General features: G+C 40.3%; 1 protein-coding gene across 2 annotated transcripts; it reads left to right on the forward strand.

The window, feature by feature from the left end:
* Positions 1–7,601: 7,601 nt before the first annotated feature.
* On the forward strand, positions 7,602–13,745 carry CTLA4 (cytotoxic T-lymphocyte associated protein 4). Of its 2 annotated transcripts, XM_055287842.2 has the most exons (4): positions 7,602–7,882; positions 10,427–10,774; positions 11,226–11,335; positions 12,562–13,745. In XM_055287842.2, the coding sequence occupies exons 1-4, from the start codon at positions 7,774–7,776 to the stop codon at positions 12,664–12,666; spliced, it is 672 nt and encodes a 223-aa protein (XP_055143817.1). In that variant the 5' UTR covers positions 7,602–7,773; the 3' UTR covers positions 12,667–13,745. The 2 variants fall into 2 exon arrangements, with proteins under 2 accessions (XP_055143817.1, XP_055143818.1); XM_055287843.2 differs by lacking the exon at positions 11,226–11,335.
* Positions 13,746–16,378: the final 2,633 nt, after the last annotated feature.

Below are 16,378 nucleotides of genomic sequence, written 5' to 3' on the forward strand. Positions count from 1 at the left end.
TTATTTCTCCTTGACAATGAAAGAATAAGATCTGAATATGTGACCCTGGGCAAGTCAATTACCTTCTCAATATCAGTTTCCTGATCTGTAAAATAAGTTTACCTATTTTGAAAGCATCTATTTTTGGCTTTTGATAAAGCCACTTACCTAAATTTATTTATGGCTGGCTGTGTTACAACAGGGCTGAGGGATTAAGAAAAAAGACAAAATCCAACTTTAATTTTACTTTTAGGAGTGAGAATCTAAGGACATTGACAGAAAATCAGAGATGATAATGTCTAAAATTCGAAATATAATAACAGAACATTATCCATAAGTGGAGATAAGATATTCAAAAGATGTAATCATATAAAGTAAGGAGCTTAGGCAATAGAACACAGATTCCCTGTATAAATTGTTTTGTCACCACGGTTAACTTATTATTATTATTATTATTATTATTATTATTACTGTTATTATTATTTGAGACAGTCTTGCTCTGTTGCCCTGGCTGGAGTGCAGTGGTGTGAGCTCAGCTCACTGCAACCTCTGCCTCCCGGGTTCAAGTGATTCTCATGCCTCAGCCTCCCGAGTAGCTAGGACTACAGGCACGCACCACCATACCCAGCTAATTTTTGTATTTTTAGTAGTGATGAGGTTTCACCATGTTGGTCAGGCTGCTCTCGAACTCCCAACCTCAAGTGATCCGCCTGCCTCAGCCTCCCAAAGTGCTGGGATTACAGGCATGAGCCACCATGCCCAGCTGACTAATTATTTATTCATTCAAAAATATTTGTTTTCATCTCTATAGAATTAAATCGGTGACAGGCAAAGATTACCCTTCAACTGAAGCAGGCTCTGCATTTCATTATCATCCAAATCAGCAAATACAACTTTGCTTCCCTGACAACCCTGTTCACAATGTAAACTGAAAAGCCAGCAGGAACCTACTCTGTTTCCCCACTAAAGAACTGACAAAGTCCACAGCTCAGAAGCATCCATTTTTTACCTGATTTTATGAAATGGATTATAGTTTCCTAGGGACTGAAAATTAATCTACCACATTTATTTAAGTGGGTTCTTGCCCAGCCCATATTTTCACCCTTTAATGGTAATGAAGCTAAAATTTCTTTCCAGTCACTTTGCATATCATTTCCTTTCTCTTTAATTCTCTTTCGAAGTGAGATGATTGATAGATTCTTCTTCAGCAGTCACTTACTTTGGTAGATGATTTTCTTTTTCCTTTGAAGTCGATTTTGAAAGGAGCTCTGTGTGATGAGCTAATTAGCACAAACACACAGAGTATATAACCTTAATTAGGCATGATTATAGGCTCAACGTAATGGGATGTCCTGAAACTGCACACTATGCAAATATTAGACTTTTCATTCTTCCCGTTACATCCGAAACCATGAAGCAAAGGATGTTTTGCAGTAGGTACCACAGTCAATGCCAGGTGCAAATCTTTCAATAAAAGGTTGATTTTTTTTTTTTTTTTTTTTGGTGTACTAGTTGGGTAAAGGATAATCGGAGGAGGTTTAGGGAAAAAAAGATTCAAAAATCTGAAAAGTTGAATTAAGTTCAGAATGAGCTATACAAACTGAGGAATTTTACAATTAAGTAAACAACCCACTTACTCTTCAAACTCTACCTCTTTTGGAATTCTGAAGATACTTTGCCATAGGCACCACTGTGAATTATGCAAATCTTGAGAGATCTTTCAAACCCAGTAACCACTAAGAGTACTACAAAACCAATCTGGGGTTTACTTAAGCTATTAGGATATAAGAAGATAGTGAGTATAAATGAAATCACAGTGAATCCCCAAGTCCTAATTTTAGCCGATTATTTTCATTTCCTTTACCACCAACCCCCCCCACCTTTTTTTCTTTTATAATTGGAATGGTAAAAATAATTAGCAAATTGACTTTCCCCTTCCTAACCTGAAATGAAAATATCCAAGGATGTGGTACACTTAGACATTTGAATATTCGGCCACTGAATAATTGAGAGCTTATAATACATAATTCTTAGATTATGTGTAGAGTTGTGAGTTTTTAGACTCAATCAGGTAAAAAATAATAAACTGTTTGGTTCCAGACACTCATAGAAATACTGACAGGGCAGAAATTCAATATGTGAGTATTAGAATAATTAGTATCTGATTTTAATCTAAAATACCATCTATTCAGTAGAAATGATGATGAAAGAGCGTTTATATAACAGCTAAAATTTAAAATCCATAGCTTTCTCTGTGTTTAATATGTAAACTAATTTTTCCTGAAAACATAGTATATGATAGGCACAGTGTTCAATAAATTATTGGTATAGGCTCATTGAATCATCACAATAATGATATAAGATAATTCCTGTAAATTACCCATATTTTACGGATGAGGAAGCTGAGGATCAGAGAAGTTAAAAAATGTCATCCAAGATCACATATCCAGAAGCTACAGAGCCAGGACTTGAACTCATGTCTGTCTGACTCCAGCCATGCTTTTAATCACTCTGCTGGGCTCATTAGTACCTATCAGGCCTATGGTTGTGTCCTTAGTGATTAGCACTTTCCCCAGAGCTGGAAATGAGATGCAAGAGAAATAAAAACGTTTGAGATCTAAACTGAAATGCAAAAATTCTCTATTATCTACTAGGTACAAAAGAGGCGTTGACTAGGTGCTTTGTGTGTGTTGAGGATGTAAGTGCTGTGGAAATAGAATTTGGAGGAAGACAGACAGAATTACACATGATTGACTGTAACAAATACAAACCTATATGATAAAACATGTTATTACTGTACATAAGATAACTGGGGAAAAATAAGTACTGAATGAGAAGACGAAGATTTCAATCCAGTTTTTGCCACATACCAAATGTAGCACTAGATCAATGAGGGTCTCAACAGGAAACAGGGGGTTCAAATAAAAGATTCAATGAAAGAACTACTTTGAGAAATATTAAGAAGGGTTAGGGGTGGAGGTTGGTAATGCACCCAGACACTAGCAACAGTGGAAGCTGATAGCACCCCTAGGATGGAAAGGACCAGGAGAGGTAAGAGTAAGAATGGGCATCATAGAACAGGGGCTACCAAACAAGAGCTGTACTTGTGGAGAGGTACTGTTACTACCAGATACATGGCCCTGAATCTGGGAGAGGGCAGGGAAGAAAGACCTGGACTTCCACCTTGTGCTTTCTGATGTGCTGGGAACTTCCAATGCTAAGCCCTCAGAAGCCACCCTGACAGGGAACTAAGGAGACATTTTCTACAGGGGTCTGTGCCAGGTGGAGCTTGGATCTGAGGAAAGGGGATGGAGAATCACCTTCAGCAAGTCACTTTTCCTCTCTAAATTTCAGTTTGCTCATCTCTCGTTTATTGCCTACCATATTATCAATAATATAAATAGTTGGCCTTATAATTTTTACTTCCAATTTTTTTGAAAAACCTCAAATTTACAAAGAATTTGTAAGGATAGTACCATGAATACACACATATTCTTCACCTAGATTCACCAATTGTTAACATTCCATCACTATTGTTTAATTCTTTTTATCTTTCTCTGCTAACACAGACACATATTTTTGCTGAGCCATCTGAGAGTACTTGCTGACATTCTGACACTTAAACCTCGAATACCTAAGTATTATCTATAAACAAGGATGGTTCTCTACGTAACCCCAGTACAATGATCACATTCAGGAAATTTAACATTAAGGCAATGCTATTATGAAATATAGGCTATACTCAAATTTCCCCCAGTTTCTCAGTAATCTGCTTTGTATTATTTTTTTCAATCAAGAATAACACATTAAATTCTGTCATCATGTTTCTATTTTCTCCTTTAATCTAGAATGGTTTTCCAGGCTTTTCCCTTTTTAATCTTTTGTGATATTAACATTTTTGAAGAATCTAGGCCAGTTATTTTGCAGAATATGGATTTGTCTGATTATTTCTTCATGCTTAGATTCAGTTAAAACAATTTTGGCAATAACTACACAAAATCGTTGTGTCCTTCTCAGTGTATTGTATCTGGAGGTACCCTATGTCAGTACACTCCATCACAGTAATCTTCAGTTGGAATCACTTGGTTAAAGCAGTATCTGCTAGATTTATCAATTATCTTTTCCCTATTATAATTATCAAGTAATCTGTGGGGTGATGTATGTGAATATATCTTTTCTCACCAAGATTCTTTTACCCAGCAGTTTTTTTACAACCATTTGAATTTTCTTGCTATGACAGAATTAGTTTCATAAGAGCATAATTAAACAATCTGGCAAGATGTCTTTGAAAGTTCTAATTACAACCCTCATCTCTTCTTATGTTAAACTGTCTTCATTCATTTACCTACTCATTTAACAAATGTTTAAAGAATGCTCGTTTTGTGGCTTGGCCTGTGACATTTTCATCAGTGGCTTCATAGTTGCCTAAACTAATGTCTCTTCCTGTGCTCCAGAATCCTATTGGCAACTGTTTTCCATGGATGCCATTAACTCAACATACCCAAATGAAAGCTGTCATTTCACTTTCTCAGCTGCTCTTCCTGTTATTTATTCCAGTAAATTGCACCTCTGTCTTCTCAGTGACCCTATAATAAGAAATGACTATTTATTGAGTGGCTATCTGTTCCAATAGGCCTTTTATACATGTTACATGCATTATCTCATTTAATCCTTTCAATAATCTTGAGAAGTAGCTGCCATTATCTGGAGGACATGGGGCTTTGAGCCCCAGGTCAACAGTAAGCAAGTTCTCATGCTAGGATACAAATCCAGTTATCTTGGGCTTCAAAATCTTTGCTTTAGCATAGTGACAAAGAGTATCACTGGCTTCAAATCCTGGCTCTGCCACTTCCTACGGGTGATTGGATAAGTCACCTTAACTTTCAATGCCTTGGTTTCCTTCTTTACAAAATGGGAAAAATGATAACTCTTGTCTTGTAGGGTTGTTATGAGACTTGAAAGAAACAAAACTTGCTGGGTGCGGTGGCTCATGCCTGTAATCCCAGTGCTTTGGTAGGCCGTGGCGGGTAGATCACCTGAGGTCAGGAATTTGAGACTAGCCTGGTCAACATGGCGAAACCCCACCTCTACTAAAATAATACAAAAAATTAGCTGGGGGTGGTGATGGGTGCCTGCAATCCCAGCTACTTGGGAGGCTGAGGCAGGAGAATCGCTTGAACCCAGGAGGCAGAGGTTGCAGTGAGCCGAGATCGCGCCACTGCACTCCAACCTGGGCAACAAGAGTGAAACTCTGTCTCAAAAAAATAAAAAAGAAAAGAAAGAAAACTTGACATTTGAATAATTTCTGCAGCACCACAATACTTCTCAAACCATAATTCTGGTGTCATTCATTCTAAACTTCTCCCTCCACTCACTGATTGTGGACTAGTCCCATAGGGACCTCGTCTTCACAGCTGTCATTACCTTAGTTTAGACCAGGGGTTGGCAAACCATGGCCCACAGGCCAAATCCAAACTTCACCTATTTTCGCAAATAAAGTTTTATTGGAATGCACACACACCCATTTGTTTACATATAATATATGCCTTCTTTCATTCTAAAATGACAGAGTTGAGTAGTGGCAACAGAGACCACACCATTTGCAAATCATAACATATTTACTATTTTGCCCCCTTCAGAAAGCTTTCCAAATCCTAGTGCCTGGCGTATTCCAATAGTCTTCTTCCCAGTTTTCCTGGTTACATTTCTCCCTGAACCCATCCACCCCATCCCTAAAATTTACCCCAAATGTGAACTCAGTCATACCAATTTGCTCCTTATGTTTCATCGGCCCTTGCTGCTAAGAGCATCCGCTTGCACCTTCTACTCATCCCGAGACAAGCTTTGTCCTGTGACCATAATGAACTCTTCATGCCATCTCCAACTTTAGGCCATTTTGTTCTTCTTCTCTGAATATCCACTCTTTTCCCTGTTCTCAATAATAAGTTCAGGCTTTTCTTCTTCTGAGAAGCCCTTTCTGACTTCCACAGGCTGAACCACTGGCTTCTGCTCCTCTACATAGTACTTCAATTCCAGCATTGATCTCACTCTATCATGAGCATGGGTTTAGCTGTCTGTCCCTGCCACTGCTGTGTGTTCCTCTTGAGGGCCAGAACATTTGTTTTTCACTTTTTAAAGAACCTCTGGTGCCCAGTCTGGCATTAGGAAGTGCCCATTAGGTTGCTATTGCTTGTCGGCACTTGAGTTGGGGCTTGAAGGTTTCTATAATGTGTAGCAGCGTATAGAAAACAGGCAGGTCAGAAGAGACTTCTGTGCAGCACACCAACATGGCACATGTATACATATGTAACAAATCTGCACGTTGTGCACATGTACCCTAAAACTTAAAGTATAATAATAATAAAATTAAAAAAAAAAAAAAAGAGGCTTCCTGGAGGAGGTGACAGCTGAGCTAAGTCCTGGAGGATGAGAAGGAGTATAAAATAAGATAATAGGAGAAAAAAAGCAGTAGGAACAGCATGGGTAAAGGTGATGAGGCATGAAAGAGGCATGTGGAAGGAAAGACAAATGCAGGAAGGGGGAATGGGAGGGAATGCTGGGGCACAGGCCAAAGAGGGAGGCATTTGGTGAGTATTCTGCAGAGTCTCCTCTGCTGTGCTGAGGTGTGGACAATGGGAAACCATGGATGGACTGGAGTAGGCAAATGCCATATTCCCTGTTGCAGCTGTCTGTTTGCATGTCAGCCTTCTAGAAGCCCCTTAAGGTATCAACTATGTTTTTGTTTTGTCATCATTCAATCCTAAGTGCACACAATTCCTGGCATATTACAGGTTCCCCATAAATGTTTCTTTCTTTATTAAAATGTATGAAAACTCTCCAGATTTAAGGAAGGTCCTCAATGTTTCAAATTCTTTTTGTTAGATCATTGGTCCTGTCTACAGCTGTCACAAATTTAAGGACTCTGGTTATATTTAATCTTCATTTTTGAATTTTCTGCTTGAAAAATTTGTATTAGAAAAAAAGTCTATCCTTTTATGGAGGCCTCTAATCTCTTGAATCATTTGGGTTGGCTTTTCTTTGGACCTTCTTCAACTCTGTTTTGTCTCTGTTGAGTTAAGGCTTTGAAGAACATCTGAATTCTTTCCTTCTGCAAAACCAGAGGCAGCTTTTCTTCTGCCTATTTTCAGTTTATTTCTTGTGATTTTGGTTTTTTTCTCTTAACCAAATGCTAAATGGAGTCAAGAGAAATAAACTTATTTGTAAAACTGTCAAGGGACCATTAGAAGGATGGTGCTTCACAGATAGAATACAGTTTTTATTAATGATGCCTAGACAAATCCTGCCATTAGCCCAAGGGCTCAGAAAGCTAGCAGCCTAGTAGTTTTGGAGATGTCAATGAAATGAATTGGACTGGATGGTTATGGATGCCCAGAAGATTGAATAAAATTGGGATTTAGGAGGACCCTTGTACTCTAGGAAATTCTCCAAGTCTCCACTTAGTTTATCCAGATCCTCAAAGTGAACATGAAGCTTCAGTTTCAAATTGAATACATTTTCCATCCATGGATTGGCTTGTTTTGTTCAGTTGAGTGCTTGAGTTTGTCTTTTCGACGTAACAGCTAAACCCACGGCTTCCTTTCTCGTAAAACCAAAACAAAAAGGCTTTCTATTCAAGTGCCTTCTGTGTGTGCACATGTGTAATACATATCTGGGATCAAAGCTATCTATATAAAGTCCTTGATTCTGTGTGGGTTCAAACACATTTCAAAGCTTCAGGATCCTGAAAGGTTTCGCTCTACTTCCTGAAGACCTGAACACCGCTCCCATAAAGCCATGGCTTGCCTTGGATTTCAGCGGCACAAGGCTCAGCTGAACCTGGCTACCAGGACCTGGCCCTGCACTCTACTGTTTTTTCTTCTTTTCATCCCTGTCTTCTGCAAAGGTGAGTGAGACTTTTGGAGCATGAAGATGGAGGAGGTGTTTCTCCCACCTGGGTTTCATTTCTTTCAGCAGTCAAGGGCGGTGATTTATAGCAAAGCCAGAAGTTAAAGGTAAAACTCCAATCTGGCTTGGCTGGCTCTGTATTCCAGGGCCAGCAGGGAACAGTTGGGCGGCAGCAAATAAGGCAAAGAGATAGCTCAGAACCGAGTGCCAGGTATTTAGTAGGGGCTTCATGAATGCATGTGAGTTAGTTTAGTAGAGAGACACAGGCAATTTCAGACCCTTCTATGAGACTGGAAGTGATTTAAGAGGGAAAGGATATCCATAGTCCTGAATACATTTGAGCTGGGTTTCAGGATGAGCTCTCAAGTTCCTTTAAAACAAAATTGACATAAGCAAATCCTGGGAAGAGTTTCTTTGCTATACAATTCAAGGTTTTAAGGTCCTCGGATTCATATACTTTATAAATGAATTAGCCAGCTTGTTTAAAATGTAGGGAAATTGTGGGAAGAATGTCTTCTTTACTTAATTCAAGGTTTTAAGGTTCTCTTAATCAATTCTACAAGTTAATTAGCCAATTATTTAAAAATAAAAGTTTGAAATTGCCCAAAGAAAAAAGACAAGAAAAAGGAAAGAAAGAAAGCCACCAGTCTGTTTGGCATACAATACTTAATTGTTGCTTGACCTACATGTGGGTTTCAGATGCAGATCCTCAGTTTTCAGCTCTTTAGAGACTGACACCACGTTTGTTATACGGCTTAAAATGATGAGTATTTCCATTGAATCTCAACCTTATCTCTCTCTAGAACTTCTTGGTTAAGAAACCATGTAGTTTGTTTGAAGTAGGTACTCAAAAGATATTTGATGATTTAATTTTTACTGGAGAAGAAATATTCACATATATTTTCTTATTTTTACATGTTTTAAATATGTAAAGATTAAATAAACACTCTTAGAAGTATTTAAATTTCCTAAAGTAAATTTATCTCAACCAGTAACCAGGACCCTCCCATGACAGATACTGGAAAGTTGAGTGTGACCACATTTAGTGGTGATAAGTGTGAGCTTGCTTGGGGAGAGGGCAGGACATTTAGGATTTCTTAAGCTTAGAGTCAATATAATAAAGATTATTGAGTGCTTACTTGGGCGGGATATAATCACTGCTCACAGGAGTTCATGAACCACAAGTAAAAGAGTGGGGAGATATGATTAGCTCACAAATAACTTTAATACAGAGCAGAAAGTAATGAAGTACTGTGATGGAGTTATCACAGTGCTAAGGATGCTCAGAGGGCGTCTCTGATAGGCAGAGGCGAGGGTTAGGGAAGGAAACTATAGTCTAGCTAGCTAGGGCTGCTGGAATAGACATGACAATGGCTGCTGCCAAACTGTTTTCTCTTCTGAGGACAGATGTCCAGTACAGGTGGCTTGGCGGAAGGGACTAGTGTCTCTAATATGGGGTGATTTATAAGCAGGAAAATGTGTCCTAGAAATTCAGACTGGAGTGATAGATTGAAATTGGATCATGGGGGACTCATTGAATGTTATTTATTGTATTTGTTTTTGCAATCAATGTTAGTAAAGTGTCAAAGGGATTAAGCAGATGAGTGACATCATGCAACACAAGTTTTGATTTTCACTTGTCAGATTGACTGGAGAGGGGCCTGGTTAGTTACAGGAAGGTAATTTGGCATGCAGCCACTATTTTTGAGTTGATGCAAGCCTCTCTGTATGGAGAGCTGGTCTCCTTCATCCTGTGGGAAAAGAGAGAACAAAGGAGCATGGGAGTGTTCAAGGGAAGGAGAAATAAAGGGCAGAGAGGTGGTGGTGGTGTCAGGGGAAGCCCACAGGAGTTAACAGCAGGGTTGCCTCAACCTAGAGAGGAAACGACCCGGTGCCCTTGGCTCTGTGGCTTCCTTCATCTAACAACATCTTCCACTCTACAACAATGCCAGGGAAGGCGGAGGCTGGTACAGTGCATCAAGACACAGCTACTCCTGGGTGATAGAGGTTCAGGGCCAGCTCAGTAAGTAGGCAGAGGTTTTTGACATATACTTGGAGAGATAAAGCAAGATTCTGTACCTCAACCTTCAGAATTTCCCCTACCACTCATTATAGTTCTGGAGCTGTATAGCTCCTTTCATTCTATCATAACCTTAGAATACCAGAGAACATATCATCTCATCTAATTATCTCTTACTATATGTGAAAAAAATGAAGGACATGGGGGAAGTGTGACTTGCCCCAAATCACATATTTCATGGTAGAGCCAGGTCTTCTGTTTGTCATATCAGTGTTCTTCCTACCACAACCATCTTGAAGAATCTATTTCTCAGTAAGAAAACATCTTTATGGAGAGTAGCTGGAAAACAGTTGAGAGATGGAGGGGAGGCTGGGGGTGTGGAGAGGGGAAGGGGTAAGTGATAGATTTGTTGAAGGGGGAGAGAAGGCCGTGGGGATGAAGCTAGAAGGCAGAAGGGCTTGCCTGGGCTTGGCCACGAAGGAGCATGAGTTCACTGAGTTCCCTTTGGCTTTTCCATGCTAGCAATGCACGTGGCCCAGCCTGCTGTGGTGCTGGCCAGCAGCCGAGGCATCGCCAGCTTTGTGTGTGAGTATGCATCTCCAGGCAAAGCCACTGAGGTCCGGGTGACAGTGCTTCGGCAGGCCGACAGCCAGGAGACTGAAGTCTGTGCAGCAACCTACATGATGGGGAATGAGTTGACCTTCCTAGATGATTCCATCTGCACGGGCACCTCCAGTGGAAATCAAGTGAACCTCACTATCCAAGGACTGAGGGCCATGGACACGGGACTCTACATCTGCAAGGTGGAGCTCATGTACCCACCGCCATACTACATGGGCATAGGCAACGGAACCCAGATTTATGTAATTGGTGAGCAAAGCCATTTCACTGAGTTGACACCTGTTGCATTGCGGTCTTCTATGTGCAAAAACAGTTTTGTTCCTTAATTTCAGGAGGTTTTCTTTTAGGACTGTGGATATTCTCTTTAAGAGTTCTCTACCACATGGTAGCCTTGCTTATTATGGGTGGCAACCTTAATAGCATTCTGACTATAAAATAAAATGATTTGGGGAAGTTGAGGCTCTCGCTCTGGAGTGCTAACCATCATGACGTTTGATCTGTGCTTTTGATATGATATGATGCTCCTGGGAAAGTAGTATGATGCTCCAAATAGCCAAACCTATTGGTGGGCTACCCATGCAATTTAGGGGTGGACCTCAAGGCCTGGAAGCTCTAATGTCCTTTTTTCACCAGTGTTGGGGAGTAGAGCCCTAGAGTTTAAAACTATCTCAGGGAGGCTCTGCTTTGTTTTCTGTTGCAGATCCAGAACCGTGCCCAGATTCTGACTTCCTCCTCTGGATCCTTGCAGCAGTTAGTTCGGGGTTGTTTTTTTATAGCTTTCTCCTCACAGCTGTTTCTTTGAGCAAAATGGTGAGTGTGGTGTTGATGTTGCACCATGTCTGATGGGGATACCTTTAGTGGTATCAACTGACCAAAAGATGATGTTGAGTTTAGTGTTCTTGAGATGAGATGAGGCAATAAATGAAGAGGAAGAAGTACAGTGGTAAAGAACGCACTAGAACCGTAGGCATTGGCATTTGAGGTTTCAGAATGACTAATATTTTAGATGAATTTGTTTGACATTGAATGTTCATGTGCTTCTGAGCAGGGTTTCAATTTGAGTAACCGTTGCAATAACATGGGGCAGCTGTTTTGCTCTTTGTCTTCGTGACAATCGTACTTAAGCTAACAGCCCTGAAACACGAGATTAGGCTGGGCAGAATTAGGCTGCTAGAGAGGACCACCTGGATGGTCTTTATTCTCCTTCTCCATGTCCCTCTCCATCATCTGGAAGTCACCTCTTGGTGCCACTCTGGTGCCTTCCTTGTCGAAGCTATAGCTGCTCACATAACACCTATCCCTGTTATCCAGTTTGCTTGACTGGGACGTTTTGCCTTCCCCTTCCGCCAGGAAATGAAAGTCCCAGTTTTTATTTATCACAGGTGTGGGTGTTGGTGGTAGAAGAGGTAGAAGTATGGAATCAGGCCTCCTATCAGGATTTCTTTTTCACAGTCCCTCTCAGACACCTCTGCCTAAGGCTGGCTTTGCCATTACAAACTCACCCTTCTCCCTCTCTCCCTTCTTCTCTTCCTCTTCCTTCTTCTCGCTCTTTCTCTCTCTCTCTTTCTCACTCTCTGTCTCTTATACACATACACAAAGATATATTCTATTCCAACATCCTCTACCCAACCTGACAGAGATGTCCTTTGCTGTAGGTTCAGCAGTGGGGATGAGAAATACAGCTCTCAAACAGGATAACTAAAGCTTATTACCTTATCAAGCTTGTTCCCTTGCAGACAAGATCGATCAATTATCATAGGCTTTCTGGGTGTTCTTTGTGAAGCTTTCTCAAAGTCTCTTTCTCCTGTCTTCCATTCAAGGCAAATGATTGCCATTTAACATCAAAATCACAGTTATTTATCTAAAATAAATTTTAATAGCTGAATCAAGAAAATCTCCTGAGGTTTATAATTCTGTATGCTGTGAACATTCATTTTTAACCAGGTAGGGACCCAATATGTGTTGAGTTCTATTATGGTTAGAAGTGGCTTCTGTATTCCTCAGTAGTAATTACTGTTTCTTTTTGTGTTTGACAGCTAAAGAAAAGAAGCCCTCTTACAACAGGGGTCTATGTGAAAATGCCTCCAACAGAGCCAGAATGTGAAAAGCAATTTCAGCCTTATTTTATTCCCATCAATTGAGAAACCATTATGAAGAAGAGAGTCCATATTTCAATTTCCAAGAGCTGAGACAATTCTAACTTTTTTGCTATCCAGCTATTTTTATTTGTTTGTGCATTTGGGGGGAATTCATCTCTCTTTAATATAAAGTTGGATGCAGAACCCAAATTACGTGTACTACAATTTAAAGCAAAGGAGCAGAAAGACAGAGTTGGGATGTTTCTGTCACATCAGCTCCACTTTCAGTGAAAGCATCACTTGGGATTAATATGGGGATGCAGCATTATGATGTGGGTCAAGGAATTAAGTTAGGGAATGGCACAGCCCAAAGAAAGAAAAGGCAGGGAGCGAGGGAGAAGACTATATTGTACACACCTTATATTTACGTATGAGACGTTTATAGCCAAAATGATCTTTTCAAGTTAAATTTTATGCCTTTTATTTCTTAAACAAATGTATGATTACATCAAGGCTTCAAAAATACTCACATGGCTATGTTTTAGCCAGTGATGCTAAAGGTTGTATTGCATATATATATATATATATATATATATATATATATATATATATATTTTAATTTGATAGTATTGTGCATAGAGCCACATATGTTTTTGTGTATTTGTTAATGGTTTGAATATAAACACTATATGGCAGTGTCTTTCCACCATGGGTCTCAGGGAAGTTTTGTGGAGGAGCTCAGGACACTAATATACCAGGTAGAACACAAGGTCATTTGCTAACTGGCTTGGAAACTGGATGAGGTCATAGTAGTGCTTGATTGCGCGGAATTGTGCTGAGTTGGTGTTGACATGTGCTTTGGGGCTTTTACACCAGTTCCTTTCAATGGTTTGCAAGGAAGCCACAGCTGGTGGTATCTGAGTTGACTTGACAGAACACTGTCTTGAAGAAAATGGCTTACTTCAGGAGACCCATAGGTACGACCTTCTAGGAAGCTCCAGTTCGACGGGCCCAATTCTTACGAACATGTAGTTAATGCCATGGACAGAAGGCAGCAGGTGGCAGAATAGGGTGCATGAAGGTTTCTGAAAATTAACACTGCTTGTGTTTTTAACTCAATATTTTCCATGAAAATGCAACAACATGTATAATATTTTTAATTAAATAAAAATCTGTGGTGGTCGTTTTCCGGAGTTGTCTTTATCATCTTTGCATTTGAGTATTGTGTTTAAATTTTTGATTGATTCATTCAGTATCTGGTGGAGTCTCCAATATTAGAAATACTGGAAACAAATTGAAAAACCACAAAAGGACAAATAATGCTTCATGAGTCAGCTTTGCACAAGCCCATTACCTGCAAGTCACTTTTGGAAGGTATCCATCCTCTTTCCTTTTGATTTCTTCACCACTATTTGGGATATAACATGGGTTAACACAGACATAGCAGTCTTTTATACATCAATTGGCATGCTGTTTAACACAGGTTCTTCACTGCCCCTTTCTTACTGCCTGCTTTCTCAGCTCAACTCTCACAGGCATTACAGTTGTCATGGCAACTCCAATGTTGGCAACCACGTCCCTTGCAGCCATTTTGATTTGCCTTCCTGACAAACAGAGCTTTTCCTTGTGGCTTCCAAATGAACTATTTTGCAAATATGGGGAAAACACATACCTGTGGTCCTATGTTGCTATCAGCTGGCACACCTAGGCCTGGCACCTGAAGCCCTCTGTGATTCGTGTTTAACCAATGTATAGTCTCAGCACGTTTGGTTTCCACTTAAGGTTTCCTATTTTTGACCTCCACATCCTGTTATTGTCTTTTGCAATGATTCTCAGTGTGGTCAGGGACCACCTGTAACCGAATCCACTGGGTCACTTACTAAAAACACCAATTCACACTTATTCCCAGATGCGTTGAATCAGAGTCTTTGAGTGGTGGGGCCAGGAGTTTGTATTTCCAAAAATCTTCCCAGTGCTGCTTATACCCATCAAGTTTTGAGAATCACTGCTTAGGCAACTCTGTGTCTCTTCCTCTGTCTCTCCCCCTTGCTCATTCTCTTGCTTGCTCTTGCTCTCTTTCTCTCTCTCTTTCTTTCCCAGCAAGTGCTAACAAACACACAAGACAGCACATAGTAAGCATTTCATAAGGGGTTGTTAAATAAAAACGAATAGGTCTTTCAAAGTAAGGTAATGATTATTATCTAGAATGAGCTCCTTTTCCCTGGAAGACTGTGCTTCTTGCTCTCCAGGCCTTTGGATGGTAGCCATGAAGAAAAACACCAATCAGGAGCCTCAGTGGATAGTATATCATTTCTACTCCTCTAAACATCTTTAGAGAGATTACTCTTTTTCATAGTTGATGGGCAGATCTAAGTGACAGAGAGTGCCTTACACAAGTGATGCCCTCCAGGTACCTTTCAGACACCCTTAGATAATGGACTACTTTATATAAGCTTAATATTTCCTCTGCTATTGCCTAAAATTCTACCATTTGTTGTTCACTGAGGTAAGCCTTGCCCTCTTCATTCGGTCTCAATCTTATAAAAATAAAATACCCTTTAGCTCAAAAAAGCTTCCCCTATAGCAGAAGAATTGTACAAGAAAGACTATGACCTGGGGTTCCGCCGAAAGGGGAGAAAGCAAATATGAGGGTAAGGGAGTGCATCTGGGCACCAGATGAAAGCCTCTTCTAATTCCCATGTCATTTATGAGAGAAGATTCTATGTCTGTAGTACTCAGAGAGGTGAACTGCCCCCAAATCAGAGGACCAACTGTCACATGGGATTCCAACCTTCATCATCATCTCCATTTCTGGGATCAGGGTCCTGGGGCAGCTCCAAGCCCAAATAATCCATGAACCCAAAAGGGGGTTGGCCTACCATGCAGGGGCAGCCTGGGCATTGCAACCCTCCTCCTTGGAACCACTTGTCCCAGGCAATAATGTGGATGACAAGGGAACCGGATGGAGTGGCCAGGGGCTAGAGAGTCAGCTCCTCCTCCAACATGGCTCCTAGCACGTGCCTCAGCTCATCCTTCAGCATGGTACTCGCATTCCTGCTACTTCCCATTTCCTCATTTCTCACCTCCAAATATTATAATCCTTCATTGTCACACCCATCAAGACTAATCCCAAATTTTGCCTCCACCATCAGATTTGCTGACACTTTAAGCTCATGTGGATTTGTCCCCTTTTGTTTCACAGCTATACTTGGTTTCACCTCTAATAATTTCAAGCATGCATGTCTTTTCTGCCTAGTTAGATCAGGAACTTCTCCAAGACAGGGATAATCACAACTTTAGGCACACAGTAGATGCTCCAATAAATGGATTGAGGAGTTGGGGAACTAGGATATCCAGGACCGTTTTCCATACAGAACCCACCTGTGTTTTCTTAGGCAGTCCCAACTTAATCTGTTTCCCATTTGATCAGCAGAACTTTGTGAAGTTCTACTCATCTTTTGGCTTAAACCTTAAAGACTCTGGACTGTGAGTTCCAGCTGCCTACTCTGTCCCACTCATTCTACTTTTATCTTAATCCAGTCTTACTTCCAATCTTTTTCTTTCTTTGGTGAATTCTTATTTTTATTCTTTTTCTCTTTTGAATTGTTGGTTGTTTCTAAAATTGACTATATTTTTATACCCAGTCTGAGCCTTCTTCCATATCCACAGTTAATAGACAGTTCATTCAACTTAGTTGGGACTGAGCTTGTGAAACGTTGATGTCACTGTGCTGTTAACTGGAGCAAAGCCAGTTGAGAAGTTCAAGACTTTATAA

The sequence above is a fragment of the Symphalangus syndactylus genome, chromosome 8 (assembly GCF_028878055.3).
Source record: "Symphalangus syndactylus isolate Jambi chromosome 8, NHGRI_mSymSyn1-v2.1_pri, whole genome shotgun sequence".
In the NCBI taxonomy this organism is placed as follows: domain Eukaryota; kingdom Metazoa; phylum Chordata; class Mammalia; order Primates; family Hylobatidae; genus Symphalangus; species Symphalangus syndactylus.